Source organism: Lontra canadensis, unplaced genomic scaffold (assembly GCF_010015895.1).
Source record: "Lontra canadensis isolate GAN:19392208 unplaced genomic scaffold, GSC_riverotter_1.0 scaffold60, whole genome shotgun sequence".
Taxonomy (NCBI): domain Eukaryota; kingdom Metazoa; phylum Chordata; class Mammalia; order Carnivora; family Mustelidae; genus Lontra; species Lontra canadensis.
In genome coordinates this window covers 3,598,244-3,622,181 of record NW_022631054.1, presented here as the reverse complement: position 1 = coordinate 3,622,181, position 23,938 = coordinate 3,598,244, and the positions used below count along the sequence as shown (strand labels likewise).

At 36.2% G+C, this 23,938-nt stretch overlaps 1 protein-coding gene across 12 annotated transcripts in view; it reads right to left on the bottom strand.

Moving 5' to 3' along the window:
• Nucleotides 1-23,938, bottom strand: part of LOC116879208 (protein argonaute-3) — a 120,652-nt gene that overhangs the window by 48,516 nt on the left and 48,198 nt on the right. For 7 of the 12 annotated variants that reach the window (XM_032877236.1, XM_032877234.1, XM_032877238.1 and 4 more), the window contains 2 exons: nucleotides 22,306-22,514; nucleotides 21,278-21,414 (listed from right to left, as the gene is read on the bottom strand). The exons of 1 other annotated variant lie outside the window; for it this stretch is intronic. In XM_032877236.1, coding sequence (XP_032733127.1) covers nucleotides 21,278-21,414; nucleotides 22,306-22,514 — 346 coding nt within the window. Of the gene's footprint in view, nucleotides 1-9,817; nucleotides 10,070-11,196; nucleotides 11,282-21,277; nucleotides 21,415-22,305; nucleotides 22,515-23,938 lie in introns of those variants that run through there. 4 more of the 12 variants (XM_032877242.1, XM_032877245.1, XM_032877243.1 and 1 more) reach the window with 4 other exon arrangements.

Below are 23,938 nucleotides of genomic sequence, written 5' to 3'. Positions count from 1 at the left end.
AAATGTTTTTGGCTCTTCTAGGTTCTCTGTATTTCCATATAAATCTTATGAACACTCAGAGTATCAACTCATATTTAAAAAGAAATCTGATGAAATTTCCATAGGGGCTGTGTTGAGTCTACAGATCAATTTGGGGAGAATGGACACTTAAAAAAAAAAAAAGATTTATTCATCTGTTCTAAGGAGGGAGAGGGGGAGAGGAAGAGAAAAAGAGAGAGAGAGAGAGAATACTAGTGTGTGAGCAGGGAAGGGGGGAGGGGGAGAGAAATCCCCAAGCAGACTCCCAGTGGAGTGCAAAGTCCCAGGCAGGGCTTGATCCCAGGACCCAGAGACCATGACACCAGTGGAAACCAAGAGTTGGACACTCAACTGACTGACCCACCGGGAGCCTCATGGAAGAATGGACTTTTTTTTTTTTTAAAAGATTTTATTTATTTATTTATTTATTTGACAGAGAGAGAGAGAGAGAGAGAGAGAGAGCGCGTGCGCACAAGTAGGCAGAGAGGCAGGCAGAGAGAGATGGGGAAGCAGACTCCCTGCTGAGCAGAGCCCGACACAGGGCTTGATCCCAGGATCCTGAGATCATGACCCGAGCCGAAGGCAGAGGCTTAACCCACTGAGCCACCCAGGTCCCCCGGAAGAATGGACATCTTAACAATTTGAGTGTTCTGATCTAAGAACATGGTTATCTTTATTTATATCTTCCTTGTCTTTCTCAGGAAAGCTCTGTAACTTTCAGTATAGAAGCCTTACACATCTTTCTTTAGATCTATTCCTAAATGTTACATTTTTCGGTATTATTATAAATGGTATTTTTATTTTTCTAATTGGTGAATGCAGGTATTATTTCTTATTATACTGCTTACACTGAATTTTGTACATGCTATTAGCATCCTGTGTCCTTGCTAAATTCATCTATTAATTCCAGTAGAGTTTTTTTGGGATAGATTCATTAGGATACTTTACGTAGGGAATTATGTCTTCTGCAAACAGGGGCAGTGTTATTTCTTCCTTTACAATATTATGTCTTTATTCTTCTAGCCTTATTGCATTAGTTTGGACCTCTAGCACAATGTTGAATCAAGCAGTGAAAAACAAGTATCCTTGCCTTGTTTTTTATCTTAAGAGCAAAAGCATTAAACATTTTTACCTTTTATAATGATGACCATTATGTTTTTCTACATGCTTTTATCAAGTTAAAGTTTCCTTTTATTGCTAGTTCACTGCAAATTTTTATCAGGAGAATGTTAAAAATGTGTCAAATGATTTTTCTGTCTATTGAGAGGATTATATTGTTTTTGTCAAGTGTCTGTATCATAGGTACACTAGCCTCATAAAATGAGTTGGAAAGTCTTTCCTCCTCTATTTTCTGAATTTGTGAAAGATTGGTACTATTTTTCCTTGAATGTTAGATAAAATCCACCGGTTAAATCACTGGAGTTTTTGAGGGATAATGAACTTAATAAAGAGCTATTCAGTGGAGTGCCTGGTTGCCTGGGTGGCTCAGTGGGTTAAAGCCTCTGCCTTCGGCTCAGGTCATGATCCCAGGGTCCTGGGATTGAGCCCCTCATCGCGCTCTCTGCTCCACAGGGAGCCTGCTTCCTCCTCTCTCTCTGCCTGCCTCTCTGCCTACTTGTGATCTCTGTCTGTCCAATAAATAAATAAATTAATCTTACAAAAATAAAAAAAAGGAGCTATTCAGATTACTCTTCTAAATCAATATCTATAAAGTTCTGTTTATCAAATTAATTGGTATAAAGTTCATAACATTTCCTTATTAACCTTTCAATTCTGAAGGATCTTTAGTGATACCCTCTCTTTCATTCCTCATGCCAATAATCTGTTTTTTCTATTTTTCTTGATTAGTCTTGCTAGGATTTAATTAATTTTATCAAAAGAACCAAGGGGCTTCATGCATTTTCTGTACTATTTTCTATTTAACTAATTTTTGCTCTGATCTTTATTATTTCTTAACTTCTACTTAATTTGGATTTTTTTATCTGACAGAGAGAGCAAGTGAGTGAGCACAAGCAGGAGGAGCAGCAGAGGGAGAGAGAGAAGCAGACTTTCTGCTGAGCAGGAAGCCCGATTCTGGGCTCAATCCCAGACTCCAGGATCATGACCTGAGCCAAAGATAGCTGCTTAACCGACTGAGCCACCCAGGCACCCCAATTTGTTCTTTAACTTTGGATGGAAACTTTGTGTGATAACCAGCCTCCAAGATGTCCCTAGTAAGTCTTGCCTTGTGGGATTCACACCTTTGTGTAAGTCTTTCCTACTCTAAGTATAACTATCTGTGTAACTAACAGGATATTATGAAAATGACAGAATGTAACTTTCAGTGCTAGGTCTTAAAGTCATTATAGCTTCTACCTGCTCTATCATGGATTACTTGCTCCAGAGAAGGACACCCACAATATCGTTAGGACACTTAACCAAATCTATAGAGAGATCCATGTGGCAAGAAGCTAGGCTTTCATCACAAACTTGCTATCAACCGAGTTTTATAGATGTTAAACAAGACTTAATCAACCATGTAAACATTTATTAAATATCTACTGTACTGTATGGACTCCCTTATGGGTTGAAATTTAGAGATGACCCAGACAAAGCCTCTGCTCTTTAAGAACAGATTCTGGGTTAAGACAACAGATTACCAACAAGCAGCTCATTTCATTCCTTCCGCAATCCCCAAACTCTACTATAACCATGGTGAGGAATTTTAAAAGACAGATAATCTTAGGAGAACAGAAAACAGGAAGTCCGTTAATATTTTAGAAGATGAAAAGCAAGTGGACAGGTTGTAACTGACATAATAGAGCCAAGAAAATGAAATCCTGAGGTGGCTATGTTGGGAAATGTAAGAACCAAAGAAAGATAAAATCTTTGAAAGATATGAGAAGTGGCAGCACTAAGTACCTCTGAACTAGTAACAGAATGGGAAGGTGCAAAAAATAAAGAGGAAAGCTATTTGAGAAGCAGGTGGAGTCCTAGATCCCCTAACTCCACATTGCTGAACAACTGCCCCTTTGTCATCCCTGCATAAATCTGGAGGTTTATTCTCTGGAAAAAATAAAGGAAACACTCTTTGGAGGGAGCAGGGCAGGCATAGTTGTGGGCACAGGACTGTACCAAAAACAAGGGATTAAATGACTATAAACAATTAAATGCTGAATGCACACCTTCTCCCAACCAGAATGTCCAATTTGGCTTCTAGAATGTAGACAGTGAGACTGTTAACCTTGAGGCAGAAGCTCAGAAGACCCTCATCTTTGAGTAACTTGACCAACCAAACAAAGAGACTTGAGGATACAAATGCAGGTCCCCTAACAACAGCACAGTGAAATCACCCTATGATGAAGCTCAAAGTCAACAGGCCCCACTGATGCATTCAGAGCATCTAGTCAGTGTTTTAGACTCCCAATGAAACACATGTAGATAATTAAGGACAGTGTATACCTGAAGAAAGCCTCCAACATGGAAGGCAGAGATCAAAACAAAAGGAGTCTGGGCGAAGCATAAACATGTGTAGAAAAAAGGAAAGTCCAAAATAAATCATTCTCAGTGAGCTAAGAGAGAATACTGCAATTGCGAAACAAGAAGACTACGGTACATCGTTCAGGAAATAAAAAACAACAGCTAGAAAAGAACATGATAGCAGAAATGAAAAAAGTGAGTAAAGGGTTAAAAGAAGCAGCTGAGGAAATTTCCAGAAAGTAAAGCAAAATAAATGAAACAAAAAGACAACGGATACATACCTACATGGGTAAATTTTATGGTATGTACAAAAAAATCTCACTAAAGCTATTTCAAAAATGGAATACTGCTTTCAAATTTTAGAAGGAAAATTATTTCTGACACAGAAACCCAGCTAAACTATCATTTGTGTTATAGTGTGTAAGGTGTCACAATATTTGCCTCTTGTATATCTTTTCTCATGAAACTTTATTTATTTTTTATTAACATATAATGTATTATTTTTATTAACATATAATGTATTATTTGTATATAATGTATTATTTGTGAATCACCAGTCTTACACAATTCACAGCACTCATCATAACACATATCCTCCCCAGTGTCCATCACCCAGCCACCATCCCTCCCACCCTCCTCCCTCTAGTAACCCTCAGTTTGTTTCCTGAGATTAAGTCTCTTATGGTTTGTCTCCCCCTCTGGTTTCGTCTTGTTTCATTTTTCCCCTCCCCTATGACCCTCTGGTCTTGTCTGTCCTTTTCTCACAAAGCTTCTGAACAATAAAAAAAAGGAAAGAGGGGCAGAGAGAAAAAGGATATAGGAAACAGAAGATCAATAAAGGAAAAAGATAAAGTTCTCCAGAGGGATAGTGATATGAGATTCTAAGAGGACAGCTGTGTACCAAATATGAATGGCATACTCAATGAGCTGAAACACTGTGAATCAAGAAACAGATTGGATGAAGACTGTCATCAAGATTTCTGCTGCCATTATTCTGCTTTTGTAATATGAGGATAGTCTGGGTAAGCCCGACACAGATATATTTACTTTGCCTGGCTAGACCATATGTTGATAAAGTTCCTGTCCTGCTGCCTGAAATCAGACTCTCATTACACCCTCAAGAAATGTTCTGCTTTGATCTATTGCTAATTTGAGTAAGGACTAATTTGAATAATATAAATTATTTCTTAGTCCTAAAGATCTTATACCCAAACTCAAGACAAATATATGAAGCAAGCAACACTAATATTGTAATATTTACTAGAAGTCTGTTTTCCTTGCAAAGGAAGCATATTCTGGGTGAACTTTTGACTCTGAAGCAGAATAAATTACAATTACTAAATTCTACAATAATTTATATATTCCATTTTCTTCCAGGAGCAAAACAGTGAATGTTTTACAGAAGGCTATTCTTAATAAAAAGCACAGTAAGTAAATAAAGATAACATCATATTTCTCAGTTCAGATGTCCTCAGTTTGAGATCTGTCTGCTAGGAATTCTGCTTCTTAAGGGATGTAGTATAGAGCTGTGAATATTAAGGACATAACTTTGGAGTCAGAAGTTGACCTCTACCATTTAAAAGTAAACTATGTGACCTTGAGCCTTAAATATAAGCTACGGTTTTATTCTAATACAGGTTTACTAGGTTATACTACATTGTTAAAATCAAAAGCAAATGGACACCAGCCTTGAAAATTCCCGAGCAGACAAAACCAGTTTAGCCATACAAACAAAGCTTAATATAGCTTATCTTGCAAGACTAACTTGGCCTGGGTCATTTCTTGCTCATGCCTCTGAAAATCATAAGCAAAACTTACACTGGAAAAAAAGACAAAAAAAAACAAAAACAAAAAAACCCACAAAAGAATTGTTTCCCAAGTTTGATATTAAATAACCACTGAACAACTCCCTATCATTTAAGAAAATTCTAATTTTATAACCAATCACTGAAGAATAAACATTTACTGCTTTCTCTCTATATAAACTGCTTTATAACAATATGTTCCTGAGACTCATTCCATGTTTTGGCTTGAAAGCTACCGGTTTGCAAACTGTTTTTGGTGCGTGTATAATAAACTTTTATTAATTATTACTTTGGTAATTCATTGCTTTTACTTCTGTTATTTCTAAACTTTTCACAAATATACAGATTATTTAACATGAATATTAAATAAAAACTATGTGATCTTTAGAAAGAGAAAATCAATTTAGAGAGAGAAAGTTTATAGAGATTTTTTTCTCTCTAAACTTAACTCATACAACTGTGGTAGAGTTTATATGAGATAATAAATGTAAAATGCTTAGCATTCTATCTGGTATATAATGAGTGGTAAATAAAAGTATCTTAAGTGAACAACTACTAATAAATACCACACATTCACTGTGATGTTTTTAAAAATGTAATAAAATGGAAGCTGCAAGTGGGTTTGGCTTAAATCCAGGCTAAATTAAAAATATATTCCACATTTCACTGACTCTAAGACACCAGTGATGGGAAGGTAAATCAGTATTTTATGTATCCTAAAAAAGAAACCTGCCAATTAAACTGTGACAACCATCAACTGTAAGAGATCTCCCAATTTCAGAGATGATGAAATGCGAAGAAAAAATATTTTTGAGGGGCACCTGGGTGGCTCAGTGGGTTAATCTTCTGCCTTCGGCTCAGGTCGTGATCCCAGGATCCTGGGATCAAGCCCCACATTGGGCTGTCTGCTCAGCAGGGAGCCTGCTTCCCCGTATCCCTCTGCCTGCCTCTTTGCCTACTTGTGACCTCTATCTCTCTCTGTGTTAAATAAATTTCAAAAATCTTAAATAAAAAAAAAATATATATATATATATATTTTTGAGTCTTAGTTTGGTAAAATTACAGTTAAGTCTAATTACATAGTTGGGGGAGTATTAAATACCACAAAAAACAATCATTTTGAAGACAGGATTACGTCACATAATCAGAATTAAACTGCTCTCTCACTTAAGAGTACTCTTCACTCTTCCATTCTTTTTTTTTTTAAATGATAATGATTTAATTTATTTATTCGACAGAGAGACAGAGACAGAGCATGAAAGGGGAGAAGGTCAGAGGGAGATGCAAACTCCCTGCTGAGCAGAAAGCCCGATGTGGGACTCGATTCCAGGACTCCGGGATCATGAACTGAGCCAAAGGAAGTTGCTTAACCAGCTGAGCCACCCAGGCGCCCTTCACTCTTCCATTCTTACTTCCACTACCAATTTCCCCTAAAGGGAATCTGTCACTTCTTCAGAACATGTTCCTCAAACCCTGAGACTAGAATGGATCCCTGTTATATGCTCCCATTGTACTCAGCACTTCTCCTTCATAATATTTGTATTGATCAATACTAGTCTTTTCCAGTAGATTTCAAGTTCAACAAGGGCTATTTTGTTCAGTGCAATATACTAAGCACAAGGGATGCTTGGTATCAATCACAAATCAAATCACACAAAAACAAAAAAAAGGAAACATAAGCAAATCAGGTGGTCAGTGCAATATTTTCACTCATTAATTTTCACAGCAGCAACTACATTTTACTGGCAATTAAAAAGTAATTAAAAAACAATTAAAAAACCCTAGGCACAGTGCCTAGGTGGCTCAGTCAGTTAAGCGTCTGCCTTTGGTTCAGGTCATGATCCTAGGGTGCTGGGATTGAGCCCCACAATGGGCTGGCTCCCTGCTGGGTTGGGAGGCTGCCCCTCCTCCCCTTCCCCCTGCTTATACTCTCTCTCGTGCTCTGCTCTAATATATAAATACAATCTTAACGACAACAACAAAAAGCAAACTCATTTCAACTTCTAAGCTGTATTTTTTTTCTTTCTACTTTTTTTAAAAAAAGATTTTATTTATTTATTTGACAGAGATCACAAGTAGGCAGGCAGAGAGAGAGGTGGAAGCAGGCTCCCTGCTGATCAGAGAGCCTGATGCGGGGCCCAATCCCAGCACTCTGGGATCACGACCTAAGCTGAAAGCAGAGGCTTTAAACCACTGAGCCACCCAGGTGCCCCTAAGCTGTATTTTCATTTCATTAATATACCACAGATCTTTTTTTGAAAATGCTATCCATCTTCTGATAGTAAATACATACTATTTCACAAAAAATAAACATACTCCCACATTTTTCTTGAAACATACAGCCCTTAGGTCCATCTATTCTATGCCAACCAATCTATTCCATCCCTCTTCCTTCTTTCTTCTTAAAGGGAACCATTATTCTGAAATTGGTGTCCATTTGTCCCAACTATGTTTTGATAATTTTACTGCACCTGTATGCACTCAGTATATATTTTTGTTCTGTTTTAAATTTACAAAAATGATAACCTATCCTTTTAGTATCTGCTACCACCTCAACATTGTTTTTGATGATAATTTGTGCTGATACGTGTAGATCTGGTACACTCACTTAACTGTCATAGAGTATACCACAATATTTTATAACAATTTATGCATTCAGAATGCCTCCAAGGAAACACTGATAAGGAATTAGGCTACTTCCAGTTTTCTGCTATTAACAAATGATGCCTCAAGTACATATGCCAGATTATCTCTATGGTATATTATTATGGGTTTTAAGATATGTGTAATTTAATCTTTACTTCATCCTTTCTAGATACTGAAAACTGCTTTCCAAAGTAGCTATACCAAATGATATTACTACAGATAGTGTGTGAGTTCCTTTAACTTTGTATCCTCACTAACATTTGATTTAAGACTAATTTTGGGGTACCTGGATGGCTCAACTGGTAAAGCGTCTGCCTTCAGCTCAGGTCACAATCCCAAGATCCAGGGATCGAGCCCCTGCTCAGCAGGGAGTCTGCTTCTCTTCCCGCTCATGCTCTCTCATCATCTTGGTCTCTCTCAAATAAATAAATATTTAAAAAAAAAAGACTTTAATTTTTATAAATCTGATGGGTTTGAAATGGAAACTTTTTAATTTCATTTGCTAATCACTAATGAATTTGAGAATCTGGTGTTTTTTCTTTTCTTTTTTTTTTTTGAGAATCTGATTTTCATGTGTTTATTGATCATTTGGGTCTCCTCTTTTCTGAACTACCTGTTCTTATATTTTGTAAAACTCTTGGTTATATGTACTACAAATATTCTCCTAGCATTTTAACTGTTTATGATCACCTTTATAACATACAAGTTTTAAATTTTGATGTAGCCAAGCTTATCAGTATTATCTTCTGATTTATACATTTTATATTTTGTCCAACATTAGAGGTAATTATCTTATTTTCTTCTAAAAGAATTTCGAAAGAAAGCATTTCAAAGTTTTGCATTACACATTTAGGATTAAAATACACTTAGAAATAGATTTTGGATGAGATGTGGAATGGTTCTAATTTATTTTTCTCATGTAGTTAACTGTATAAACACCATTTATTAATAATTCTTGTTCTTCAATGATATGAAATGCTGCCGGACATTTTACAAGGTTTCCATATATACATACGGCTTATTTCTGGTCTCTGTATTCTGCTTCACTGATCTGTCTGTCCCTGAACTTAAAGCAGTGTGGAATACTAACTGTTATAGTTTTAAAATAAAGAGGGCAATTCCTCCTTCTTTATTCTTCTTTAAAATTATATTGGCTTTTCTTGGCAACTTATTTTTCCATATAAACCTTAATATTTACTGATTAAGTTTCATGATAAACCCTGCTGGGATTTTATTTATTTATTTGACAGAGATCACATGTAGGCAGAGGCAGGCAGGGCGTGTGTGTGTGTGTGTGTGTGTGTGTGTGTGTGTGTGTGTGTATGTGGAGCAGGCTCCCTGCTGAGCAGAGAGCCCAATGCAGGGCTTGATCCCAGGACCCTGAGATCATGACCTGAGCCAAAGGCAGAGGCTTAACCCACTGAGCCACCCAGGCGTCCCTAAGATTTTATTTAAAACTGCATTTACAGATTAATTTTGGGAAAACTGACATCTTATCAAATTGAGTCTTCTCAATTTCATTCATTTAGATTTTCTCTTGTCTTTCAATCAAGTTTTATTTAGAGACCTCTCAAAATCTTATTTATGTGTACCTCCTTTTCAATTCAACCTCTTGATCTCACTGTACCACTTACTTGTCCAAATATTCTTTTAACTTTCCAGGATATTTGGATGCTCTTCCTCTATGTTCTTGGTTTTATCTATTCATTTTTTGCTTAATATGACCAAGAACTGTGCTAAGCATGCAGGGTATGTACACTGGTGATTAAGATGGACAGTCCCTAGCTTTGTGGAGCTTTCATTCTAATAGGAGACAAAGAACAATAAACACTTATAATGCTGAGGAACACGTGCTATATTACAGGGGAGTACACTGTGCTATGAAATACCTAATTCAGACTTGGGGGATGGCTGGATATGGGGAGGGAGAAGGGTGTCAAATGCTGCTTCTCAAGGAAGTAACATGTAGACTGAAACCTGTAAGAAGAATAGAGGTTAGCAAACACAAAATTACTAAAATATCATCGCCTTGATATCCTTGCTTTATTCTTGATTTTACTGGAAAAGTTCCCACTGCTTAACTGTGAAATTATCTACCCTATGAATGTTTCCTCCCTTGGGTTCCCGGACACCATTATTTAGCTCTCATACTGCCTGTGATAATCATTATCTGCTTACTGGTCCTTCTTCTGTCCTTAAATGCTAGTATTCCCAATGGCTTTATCCTCCTCATTCCTGTTTTAAATACTATTCGTAAAGAAGTTTTTCCATTTCTATAGTTTCAAATATGAATTTGTATACTGAGGAGTTCCCATACTTTTACTTCTAGCTCCCACCACTACAGATTTTCTTATCTGCATTTCCAACTACCTATTATAATCTTTATCCATATGTCCCAGAGGATTTTCAAGCTATGGACATATTAACATTTGATTTATTTATATATGGTATGTACTGCCAACTCATCAGCAACAGCACATCTATCTCCCAATTCAATTGACAGCACTACCATTCACACCTGGTATGAATGAATCATTATTCTGATTATAGGTTGATGAGTATGCCCTTTTTGGAAGCTAGTTTATAATATAGCACAGTCACTGAGCCTGAAGGGTTGGGAACATGAAGATTGTTTCAAAGACTGAGTAACTTTGGAGGTCAGGTATATTTTTGTTTTTCAAATGCATCAACTTGGCTGGGCTACTAGTTGTCAGCTATTCAAACACGAATCTAGGTATTATAGCGTAAGTAATAGATGTAATTAGAATCCATAATCAGTTGACTAAGTAAAGGAGATTATCCTGGAAAATTTGGGTGGGCCTCGTTCAGCTGGGCTGAACAGCAGGGCCTTACAGCAGGGCTGGTGCTTCCCCAAGAGAGACAGAGGAGAACTCCCACTTGTGAACAGCAGCTTCAGCCCATGCCCACGAGTCCCAGTCTGCCCTTCCTGACAGCCCATTCTATGGATTTCAGACTTGACTCACGAGGCCCTGCAACTACGTAAGCCAAATCTCTCTCTAGATCTACGGGTTCTGTTTCCCTGGTTGAACCTGACAAATATACCAGGGTTATAAGTTTATTTCCAAAAGCAATTCTTTCAAAAACCTAGTAAATCTTCTGGTCTGTTCATTTCCACTTAGTTCCATGTGCCAGTAACTATACCCAAAGTTTTTTTCTGGACATGGCTCTTAAACCTATTTTTTCAACTTATTCCTTATAATATGGTTCCTTTCTCTCCATCCCACATTAGACCATCACCATCTCTTACCTGAACTAGTGATTGAAAAAGCCTCCTAACTGGCTTCTGAGATTAGTTTTTTCTCCTCTATCTATTCTCCACACTGCTGCCAGAGGTCTCTTTCTGGAAAACAAATATGATCATGTCACTATCCTTCTTAAAAATTTTTCAAGTCTTCCTACCTACAAAATAAATCTGTTTTCTATTTCATTAATTTCTGTTTTTAACACTTATTTCCTTCTATTTGCTTTGTATTTATTTTCTATTTTTATAACTTGTTGAGATGAATACTTAGGTCCTTGATGCTTTTCTTCTTTTCTAATAGGCATTTAAAGTTTTAAATTCTCTCTTAGCATTGTTTTTAGCTATCCTTACCAGTTCTGATATGTACTATCTTCATTAAGTTCAAAATACTTAAAATTTTCTTTGCGATTTATATGACCAATGGATTATTTAGAAATTATTTAATAATATCCAAAGCTAGACTTTAAGTTCCAGTAAGAAAATAGCATTTTACTTCCAAATTTTTCCACTTTTCTCCTTAGAACCCAATACAGAACAACAAAGAGAATGTATTTAAAAAGAAAAGAAAACCCCTCTACGTATTTGGTGAACCCAGGAGACACTAAAAAACTGAAATACCAAATTATAAGTGAATATGGCCCAACGTACTTGGGAGTGGTAGAACTTTTGCAAGACAAGTATAAAAAGAGCCTAGTAAGGGAGTAACAAATTTTCACTCCCAGAAAGAGAGGGTCCTATCCTAAGTGGGAACTGCAATGTTTAGAGCTGAGATTTACCGGGGAAATCTCAGAAGAAAGTAGAAAAAGGAGGTGTAGAAGTGCCATGAGAATGAGTGGAGGCTGGTCCAGAAGTGACAGATCTCAGACATTAGTGCTCCTTTAAAAGCAAGGCATGCACTTTTCATCTATAACTTCAACTTACAGTAAAGTTCATAGAACACCACAAAGAACTCCTGTATACCCTTCACAAATTCTGTTAACATTTGAAGCAGGCAGTTTAAAAGGCAGGCGTTGTATCCCTTGGTAGCAGAAACTAGTAAGGACCTGGTGGCTGGTAGTTCTCACCTCATATACACGTAAATTACTAAGAGGCAAAGGAGACATAGCTATATTTTTAGAAAGAACCCATCAGAACAGAGGACAGAGGCCTTGAAAAGAGAAACCTGGGAAACCACCTTGCTCCTAATGTCCTGTTCCTCCTCTCCCCACTCTGGAGTCTTCCAATATGTGGTTTGCAAAAGCTCATCTAATTCAAGTATGAGTAACAAAAGAGTGGTAAGTATCTGCAGAAAGATGCCATAAAAAAAGCAAAACGGTACAACATCCCTGACAAAGAAAACTCAACAAAAAATTACCACAAAGTAGATGAAAACCATAACACTACTTTTTAACATGAATTTAAAAAAAATTTTTTTTTTAATAAAGAAGATTTATTTATTTTGAGAGTGAGAGTGCATATGTGAGCACACATATTAACAGTGGGGGGCGGGCAGGGCACAGAAGGAGAGGGAGAGAGAATCCTTAAGCTGACTTCCCACAGAGCAGGGAGTCTAATGCAGGGCTCAATCTCAGGACCTTGATTTCATGACCTGAGCTGAAATCAAGAGTCGGTCACTTAACCGACTGAGCCACTCAGGTGCCCCATGAATTTAAAACTTCTTAATACAACTATTAGGAAAATCTCACAAGGGCAGCTGGCTGGGTCAGTCAGAAGAGCATGGGACTCTCGATCTTGGGGTTGTGAGTTTGAGCCCTATGTTGGGTGTAGAAATTACTTAAATAAATAAACATTAAAAGGAAGGAAGGAAGGAAGGAAGGAAGGAAGAAAAGAAGGAAGGAAAAAAAGGGAAGGAAGGGAGGGAAAATCTCTGAGCAGAAATTTAAGAACTTAGGGAAGAGACAGCTAGTCAAAGAAGTAAAGACAAAAGTATCATAGACCTGATTCATGAAAGAAATGGAAGAAAAAGATTTTTAGAAGTTGAAAAAAGGAGCACATGGTAAAAATTACACTAAAAAAGGCACAGCAAGGGGCAAACAGAATAGTAATGTTTTGTTTTTTTTTAAAGATTTTTTTTTTTTTAATTTATTTATTTGACAGACAGAGAACACAAGTAGGCAGAGAAGCAGGCAGAGAGAGAGAGAGAAGCAGGCTCTGCACTGAGCAGAGAGCCCGACGCGGGGCTTGATCCCAGGACTCCGGGATCATGACCTGAGCCGAAGGCAGAGGCTTTAACCACTGAGCCACCCAGGCGCCCCCAGAATAGTAATGTTTTAAAAGAAAATTAAACAATAAAAAAACCCCAGAATACTTGAACCTACATTTTCAAAGGGAATCCTTTGAAAACTGACCTAAAATGGTCAACATCAACAAAAAAATCCAGTGAAAGAAGTGTAAAAATATAATTTCAGCAACCAGACCAAAAAATAGGTCCCTTCTAGGGTGAAGAAAATCAAGCTGATACCATACTTCTCTACTGACCATCAACGTCAGAAGACAGGAGACAAATACTTAGAAGATATTCAAGAAAGGGTAAGTCAATAATTTTATGTCTTAGACAAACAATCCTTTAGGAACAAGGCTGTAAGTAAATGGTTTTCAGTATGTTAACATGTAGCTCTTATTCATGAGCCCTTCTCTTCTTGAAGAAACAACTGAATTAACAAGACAGTGAACAACAAATGTTAGTGAGGATGTGGAGAAAGGGTAACCCTCTTACACTGTTGGTGGGAATGCAAGCTGGTGCAGCCACTCTGGAAAATAGTATGGCAGTGTCTCAAGAAGTTAAAATAGAGCTACCCTATGATCCAGCAACTACACTACTGGGTATTTACCCCAAAGATACAGATGTAGTGAAAAGAAGGGGCACACACACCCCCATGTTCATAGCAGCAATGTTCACAATAGCCAAACTGTAGAAGGAGCTGAGATGTCCTTCAACAGATGAATGAATTAATGAATAAAGAAGATGTGATTCATATATAATGGAATATTACTCAGCCATCAGAAAGGATGAATACCTACCATTTGCATCCACATAGATGGAACTGGGTGGTATTATGCTAAGTGAAATAAAAGGAATAGAGCAGAGGACCATAGGGGAAGGAAGGGAAAACTGAATGGGAAGAAATCAGAGAGGGAGACAAACCATGAGAGACTCTTGGCTCCAGGAAACAAACTAAGGGTTGTGGAAGGGAAGGGGTGGGGAGATGGGGTAACTGGGTGATGGCATTAAGGAGGGCATGTGTTGTGATGAGCACTGGGTGTTAGATGCAACTAATGAAAAATCTGACACTATGTCAAAAACTAATGATGTTGGGGTGCTTGGGTGGCTCAGAGGGTTTGGCCTCTGCCTTCGGCTTGGGTCACGATCTCAGGGTCCTGGGATTGAGCCCCGCATCAGGCTCTCTGCTGGGCGGGGAGCCTGCTTCCTCCCCCCTGCCCCCTCTGCCTGCCTCTCTGCCTACTTGTGGTCTCTCTCTCTCTCTCTGTCAAATAAATAAATAAAATCTTAAAAAAAAAAACACAACTAATGATGTACTATATATTGGCTAATTGAATCTAAAACAAAACAAAACAAAACAAAACAAAAAACTACTACAACACATACACACATGAAACAACTGAGGACAACTGCAACCAAGAGATGACAGGAAAAATTTCAGCAAAAGGACTGGCAGCACAAATACACTTTATAGATTTCAGATGAAAGCAAATGGATACACTAGTGATAGAATGGAATGCAACGGTTACATACTCTAACAATGTAGGAATAATAATACATACAAATAAACCAATGATAGTGGAAAACAAGAAGCAGAATAAACTCACTGTACCTTACAGTAACAGAGGAGTCAGTGTTGAAAGTCAAATAATAAAAGTTTAAGCAAAATTATAAAGAACAATAAAATAATGGTATATTTGCTAAAACTAGTTAGTAAAGGAGAGGAAACAAGGGAAGGAACAGAATAAAGCTAATATAATTGTTACTTATAAAGGAAAAAAGACACTGCTTAAAAGAGAGAAAGATGAGTGGTTAGCATAGCGTAATATACAAACTTGTCCAATCACTATGTTGTACACCTGAAACTAATATAACATTTATCAACCACACTTAAAAAAAAAAAAAGTAGTTAAAAACAAACAAACAAACATGAGTATTATATGAAAGTATAAGTATAAAGAGTTACCATAGTGGGGGAAAAACCCTTCTTGATATCAAAACTATTATTTAAAAAGCACACAAACAGGGGCGTTAAGTGTCTGCCTTCAGCTCAGGTCATGATCCCAGGGTCCTGAGATCGGGCCCCTCATCAGTCTCCCAGCTCAGTCTGCTTCTGCATCTGCCCCCGCCACCCCACGCCACCTGTGTTCTCTTTCTCACTGTCTGTCAAGTAAATAACAAAATCTTTAAAAATAAATAAAGAAATAAAATAAAAAGCACACACACCATCTGAAGTTTCAAGAACATATATAATCAGAAAATAGAATATAAAATAATGTTACACAACTAAGACCAAGCATGTATGTCCTTCTTATTATCCAGCTTAATTCATGCATTAACACAAAAAAAGCTTTAGATTGACCCACAAAGCAAAACCATTCTATGCTGTCTCCAAGATACATCTGTGATTCAGAAAGTATTAAAAAAGGCAAAAGAAAAGAAAAGTTGACAGGATAAGGTTCACAAACAAATGGATTGTAATTCTTTCATTAGATTACACAGACTTTTACCCCAAAGTATAAAAAGAGGTCATTTTATCATTATAAAGGGTACAATTCACAATGAAAAAAGAGGTATATATATTAGCCCTTAATAATACAGCAGCAACATTAAGAAAGCAGAAATCAAAGGAGATATGGGAGATAGAAACATAGTAATAGCAGAATTTTAAAAATTTTTCTCCCAGTCTGAGAGAACAAGTAAACAAAAATAATATAATCTACATGGTAAGCACTGATGGATATTCATTTAACTCAACTCTGATAACTGAATATATGTATTTTCAAATACATATTGAACTTCACAATATTTGACTATGTATTAGACTACAAAATATACCTCAACAAATCCTTCGAGAGAGAGAGACACAAAGAGAGAGGGCTCACACACCTGTGAGCATGGGGAAAAGCAAAGGGGCAGAGGCAGAGGGAAAAGAATCTCAAACAGACTCTGTCCTGAGTAGGGAGTCTGATGCAGGGCTCAATCTCATGACCCCGAGATCATGTCCTGAGCCGAAATCAAGAGTTGGACACTTAACCCAATGAGCCACCCAGGAGCCTCTAGACTACAAAATAAACCTCAACAAATTCTAAAAGGAGAAATATAAGCCACATTCTCTGATTAACAACCCACAAAACTAGAAACTTATAACAAAATCAGAAAATAAAAAGTTCTTCAATCTGAGAATATAAAAAGTCTCTCAATCAACATTTGGATAAGAGGGAAAATACAAATTAAATTTGTGGTGTTTCTAGACAATAATAAAACTTCTACACATTAGGGGCGCCTGGGTGGCTCAGTGGGTTAAAGCCTCTGCCTTTGGCTCAGGTCATGATCCCAGGGTCCTAGGATCAAGCCCCACATCGGGCTCTCCACTCAGCAGGGAGCTTGCTTCCTCCTCTCTCTCTGCCTGTCTCTCTGCCTACCTGTGATCTCTGTATGTCAAATAAATAAATAAAATCTTAAAAACAAAACAAAACAAAAAAACCTTCTACACATTAGAGGCTTTGGGATGTAGCTATAATAGTGATCTGAAGAAAATTCATTGTTTTAAATAATGTCATCATTAAGAAAAAATGAAAATGAGAAAGTGACTAACACAGCTCAAAAAGTTAGAAAAACAACTAATGTAACAAAGGAGGAAAAAAGAAGAGGAAACATTTATAAAGCTAAAAGCAGAAATTAAGAATTTAGAAAACAGAAAGCCAGAGAACTTAAAAAAAAAAAAGTTTCAAAAGCTCTTTTGCCAGGTGGCCTGTGGCAGCAGGTGTTGAAACCAGTTATTTAAACTACTATGGACAAAACACAAATAAAATGGACAAAACACAAATACACAAAATAAGAAATGGGGGGGAAACCAGAGAAGTAGAAACAATTTCAAAAAATAAGAAACTATATAAAACTCTATAAAAATCAAATACAGATAAAATAATTTTCTAGTAAGATATAACCCACCAAAACTGAACCCCAAACTGAACCTAAACAAACTGATTTTCACAAAATAAATGGAAGTTTTCCAACAGCTACTACACATCAAGCAAAACAGACCACGCAACAAGATTTTATAGGAGAATTCTACCAAATCCTGAAAGAGCTGACAATTTTTTTCTTTCTTTTTTAATTAACATATGATGTATTATTTTTCAAATTGACATATAATGTATTATCTGTTTCAGGGGTACAGGTCTGTGATTCATCAGTCTTACACAATTCACAGCACTCACCATAGCACATACCCTCCCCAATGTCTATCACCCAGACACCCCATTCCCTCCATCCCCCCTTCACTCCAGCAACCCTCAGTTTGTTTCCTGAGATTAAAAGTCTCTTATGGTTTGTCTCCCTCTCTGGTTTTGTCTTGTTTCATTTTTCCATCCCTTCCCCTATGATCCTCTGTCCTATTTCTCAAATTCCTCATATCAGCAAGTTATCATAAACTGTCTCTAACTTTATTTCAAGAGCTGACAATTTTAATACTATTTAAAAACTTGTACATTTTAGAAAATGAAAACTTCTAAATTTTTTATGAGACAGAAGATTAATACCAAAAGTTGAAAAAGATTACAGAAAAAAGATTACAGATCAGATCAAACTTACTTTTGCATTTTGATTAAAAAAGTAAAATATTAGCAAACAGAATACAGCATCACATTAAAAGAATCCAGAAACACAAGTTTGGTTCGGTGTTTCATTAAAAAGACAAGAAATATCATATCATTAGCTCCGGTGATCCTAAGAAGAAAATCTGACAAAATTCAACATCCATTCTTGATTAAAAGTACTTAATAAAATAGAAATCAACAGATGCTCTTATACATATACATATATATGTATATATCATACTTAATGTAGAAACAATGGAAGCATTCCTTTCTACGGTAAGGAATAAAAAGAAGATGCCCACTAATCACTGTACTTAACACTGTCTAATTAGTCAATATAATCTGATAAGAAAAAAATTAGAAGGGGTGCCTGGGTGGCTCAGTGGGTTAAGCCGCTGCCTTCGGCTCAGGTCATGATCTCAGGGTCCTGGGATCGAGTCCGGCATAGGGCTCTCTGCTCAGCAGGGAGCCTGCTTCCTCCTCTCTCTCTGCCTGCCTCTCTGCCTGCTTGTGATCTCTCTCTGTCAAATAAATAAATAAAATCTTAAAAAAAAAATTAGAAGTATAAAAATCCAAAGGAAGAGGTAAACCTATCATTATCTGTAGATGAAATGATTATAACCTAGAAATGCCAAGAAAATGACTTGAATAACTACTATAAAAATATGGAACTCGGGGCGCCTGGGTGGCTCAGTGGGTTAAAGCCTCTGCCTTCGGCCCAGGTCATGATCTCAGAGTCCTGGGATCAAGCCCCACATCGGGCTCTCTGCTCAGCAGAGAGCCTGCTTCCTCCTCTCTCTCTGCCTGCTTCTCTGCCTACTTGTAATCTCTGTCTGTCAAATAAATAAAACCTTTAAAAAAAAAAAATGGAACTCAATAAGACAGAGAAGGTATACAGAAGTCAAAGGCCTTCATGTAAGTGAACAATAACTGGTTAGAATGTATAAATCCATTTAAAAGCCAAAAAAAGGGGGAGGGAATATGTGCAAGATATGCACAACTTTTACATCAGGAAAACTTTGAAATACCCCTGAAAGAAACAAAAGTAATCTTGCACCAATAAAAAGGTACAGTGTTTTCTTGGACAGAAAGACTTAGAATCTTAAAGATGCCAATTTGTCCTAACAATTTATAAATGTAATGAGATTTTAATAAAAATAACAGCCCATTCTTCCACACCCACTGGTGTTTCTACAGCTTACATGGTAAAATAATTAAGAATAGACTAGAAAAGCCGAAGAGAAATTTGAGACTAGCCTTATAAAATACTATAAGCCATTAAAGAAACAACTGACTACTACATTTAAGTGTCTGTGTATATGTATTTACTATCCCCCAAACCCCAAAGACACAAATTTCTACATGGCAAAATACAAAAACAAGACCATACTACAGGTTAAAAGACAAATAATCAAGGATAAACACAATTCACAATACAAGGGGCCAATATCCTTAATTCAGAAAGCTCTCAATAAATGAGAAAACTGAAAATCCAACAGAAAAAAAGGGCAAAAGACAGAAACAGCTAATTAAAAAAAAAGAAATAAGGTGAACCTTACACATGTGAAAAGATGGCCAAATGCAAAAGTACATGAGGAAATGATTTCTTGCAAATCCAATTAATAGAATCTAGAGTTTCACATTTCTAGAGGCAACAAAACAGGTAGTCTCACTCACTGATGCACAATACTTAGAACCTCTAGAGAGGACAATCTGACAATAATGATCAAAATTACAAATACATTTGCCCTTGACCTACTAATCTTCCCTCTTGAAATCTATCTTAAAAATGTATCTACATATACAGGAAACAATGTTCTGAAATGGCAAACTAAACACCCCTCCTGTACATTGAAAGAGGACTTCTGAGATACAGCTCCTCAGTGACATATTCCCACAATGGCAGAAGCAACTGAAAATAATGCAGAAACTAGGGAGTGATCTGGAAAGATCTAGGGATCCTTGAAGGAATGGCTGATTCCACATATAGAGCAGGAAATACAAGATGAGCCTGAAATTTCCTCCTGTGCTAGAAAGCAAAAATACTATCAAAGACAACAAATACAGAATTAGGGAAAATACCGTTTGGTAATCACTAGTGAAACAGATGATCTGCGTAACGATGATTACTGAATGGAATATTAGTAATAGAAATGTTGACTAGGAGATTTACAATGGAGAGATCAGGCCTACTGATTTAGTATCACTAAAAATGGAACCTCTAGATACTGTGTGTCTCCTAATATACAATATGAAGCACATATGAAGTATTCCAAACCAGAATCGAACCAAACTTCTAGGGCCAGCTTTCACTTTCAGGAAATATAGGGGACAGTGGAATAAGATAATGACACCACAAGAACAAAAGACAAATGTGGATTTTTGGATATTCTTCAGAACAAGTGTGACAGAGCTTCCTTAACAAGTCAATGGCATTTAAAACAAATCAAAACAAAACAAGAGGAAGGAAATGGGACTACTACATTAAAAAAGGCATATCAGCTAAACATGATAGGTGGATCTTGTTTGGAACCTGATTAGAACCACCTAACTATAAAAGGACATTTCTGAGATAATCAAGGACATCTGATTACAGACAGGGAATTAGAGGCTACAAATAAATGATTATTAAATTTTCTTCTATAAGATAATGGCATTATGACTATGTAAGAAAACCCATTTTTTAAGAGGCACATACTAAAGTAGTAGAGACAAAATAACTTGTTATCTGGGATCTGATTTAGAAGAGTAAATGTAGGAAGTTTAAGGAAGGTGGAAAATTCTTGACAGGCAGCACATAAGTGGCAGTTTATCACACTATTCCCCCTACTTTTATATTTACTCAAAAATATTTATGAGCTAAAAATGAGAGTACAATTAGCACCACTATAAGCATCAGTGGTAGGTATAACACCTGGGCTCACCATGACCAACAGACTATTTTTCTTTTAAAACATGAATTTCATAATGAAATACTGACTTAAGAGTTAAAAGGACAAAAGTGAGACTGTTCAGATAATCATGTCAAGGCTTTTGTACATGCTTTAATGTGCTTACTTCATGCTTAGTAGCATTCCAGGACAACTTCTGTGTAAAAGCTTTCTAAACAAAACATAATAAAAATACAAAGGTTTTTCGACTCTTAGTATGTATCCAAATACTACTCCCAAGACACCAGTACATATAATTATATATAAACTGCACACACAGAACGCATAGACAGGATTCAACTACCCAAGACAGAATGTGGTTTTAGTTCCCTTACCATCAATATTAAGCATCATTTTCCACATGGCAGGTCGGACAGATTGATGGAATCCAAACCATACTTCCCTGCCGCCTCCGAGGGGGTGGTCATATCCTTCTGGAGCTGAGAAAAAGGAACGCCCCACAGGCGTATATCTACAAAAATTAAAATGTCATGTTCAGTCCTTTCACTGCCATATAGGTATATAAATTTGCAGAATACATTAGTCTAGAGTACATAAACTTAAATTATCCTAACGATGTTTATCATTAGGAATATATGAAACTAAATGTTTTCCAAATTTGTGAAAGCAAAAAGCAAAAAGTTTTTCTAAATGAAAAACAAAAACAAAAACAAAAGCAAAAAGCAAAAATTTTTCTAAATGAAAAACAAAAACAAAACAAAAACCATCAGCATCCTTTACTGAAATTCTCCCTTCCAAAACTAATGTTAGTTTGGGTAAGAATAAATTTTATTTAAAATACTTTCTTAGAAACATGTGAAAAGAAAAACCAGTTCCAAACTTAGGAAATGCTAAAGAGTAAATAAATATTGATCAAAAGGCTATTTCTATAAATGTGTTTCCAAAACCTATTTTTCTTTAAAAAGACACATCGATCCTACATATATAGGCACATAAATACAAACATACACTTGTAAAGTGACAGTGTGATTAAGAGTGTAGCAATTTCAACACAAATTGATATTATTGTATAAATAATGAAATTATCTTTAGAATAAGGGGACTTAACTAAACATGTCAGTTATTCAAGATTTATAGCTTCTAAGATAAAGGTTAGACATTTTTCTAAAAGGTATCCACTAGCATAGCTATGTTAATGATGTGCATTCACTTTCAAAAATCAGAATTTTTTCTGTAACATACTTCTGTTGTCAATGAACTTGTATGCATGCTATTCTTTAAATGAAGTAATCAAAACATATAACCCGTGAAGGTTAATCAAAGAAGGGCTGCACAACCCGCTCTTGGGAAGAAAGCCTTCACACTGAAAATCTAAAAAGGAGAAAAAGCCAGAAGCACCCACTTCATGGAGGGCAGATGTCGTAGCACCACATCAACGGCATGGACAGGATTAGTGCTGATTGGCTTGTCTAATTCCAGTGGCTCAGGCAAGGTCCGTCCTGTCAGTACTTCATGTAGTAGGTGCCAACTCACCCGAGAGACAAATTTAATTGACACCTTGAAAGGTCGATCTTTTCCACCTTCCCCAGGTAAAGTAACATCTAAATCTACCTGTTGATGCGGAAACAATCAACTGATAAGTTGAAAAAGATAAGAACAATTACTTTTAAGTTAAAAAGATATTTAAGAAAAAACAGAGCAAAAATAAAAAGCCAACCTCAATGCTAAATCAATAATCTCTAAGTTGTACTGTTACGCAAAAAAAAAAAAAAAAAAAAGCAAAGTACACAAGATTACAAATAGTATGCCATCTTTTGGTGAAAAAGAAGAAAATGGGAAATATACATGTATCTCATTTCTGCAAAAAGAAACATAAGAAGCATGAACCGGAAACAAAGAAACTGGTACTTTCAAAGGATGGGAAGAAATAAAGGAGAATAACAATTCCGAGTATATTTTTCAGCATAGTTTTGATTTCTGGAACCATGTTAAATAAATTTTTATTAAATAAAGTTTTATCAGTTAAAAAAATTAAAAATAAAATCAAGAAGGATGAAGTGAAAAAATTAAAATATAACAAAAATTAAATAGAACCGAATGTTTCAAATGAATAACCTAACCATACTGTAAGAAGGAGACAAAAGAAAATATTAATGCAAGGAACTCTTGAACGCAGTATACTGAATATATTCTCAACTGGGGATGTGGAGGAGAGGTGGGTGGTATGGTGTAGCAATTCTGAAACAATTTTATAATTGTATGGTAGGAATGAACAAATGTGTAAAGGCAGTGATATTCTATGGTTCAAAAAAGAAGATACAAATATGCAATGTGGGGAGTAAAGGAGGAATTCTGGGGGGATAAACTGAAACTTAGAGAATCAGTTTCAACTCATGACTTCATATATATATTTATTAATCTATTTGTTATATTTATATATTATATATATAATATTATACAATAAGTAGTACTTGTATAGGATACTTATGGCAGGTTCACTACATGACATATAGTATTATATATTATTTCTTTCACTTATATATTTTTATTTCCTACCTCCGTCCATTTTAGAAACACCTATAACCCAACAGCATGAATACATACCCAGATTTTGGTTTGTAAGTTGCATCCCCCAACTAAAAGAAACCATTGTTTCTCTGAGAAAGGGCCAGTTGCATGGCCACAGCAGGGAAAACATAAGAAAAGCCTGGATCATCTTGTGTCAGAAAGTAAGGAAGTACGCAAAAGAAAGTGTGTGATCAAAAAGGAAACAGGAATCATCTTAAAGGGGCTCCCAATGGCCAAATGGGGCAGTGAAATAAATAAAGACAAATAAATTAGGGAAAAGAAAATGCTCTCCGTTATAGTCAATATCAACTAATAAATGTAGAAGGAATGACAGAACTAGAAAGTCAACGTTACTACTTACTAATAATTCTTCCAAGCAAGAATCATCAATTACTTAAAAATCTAATGAGAAACAGGATCCTTAAAGTATCTCCCACATCTGGGTGACTGGGTGACTCATTCGGTTA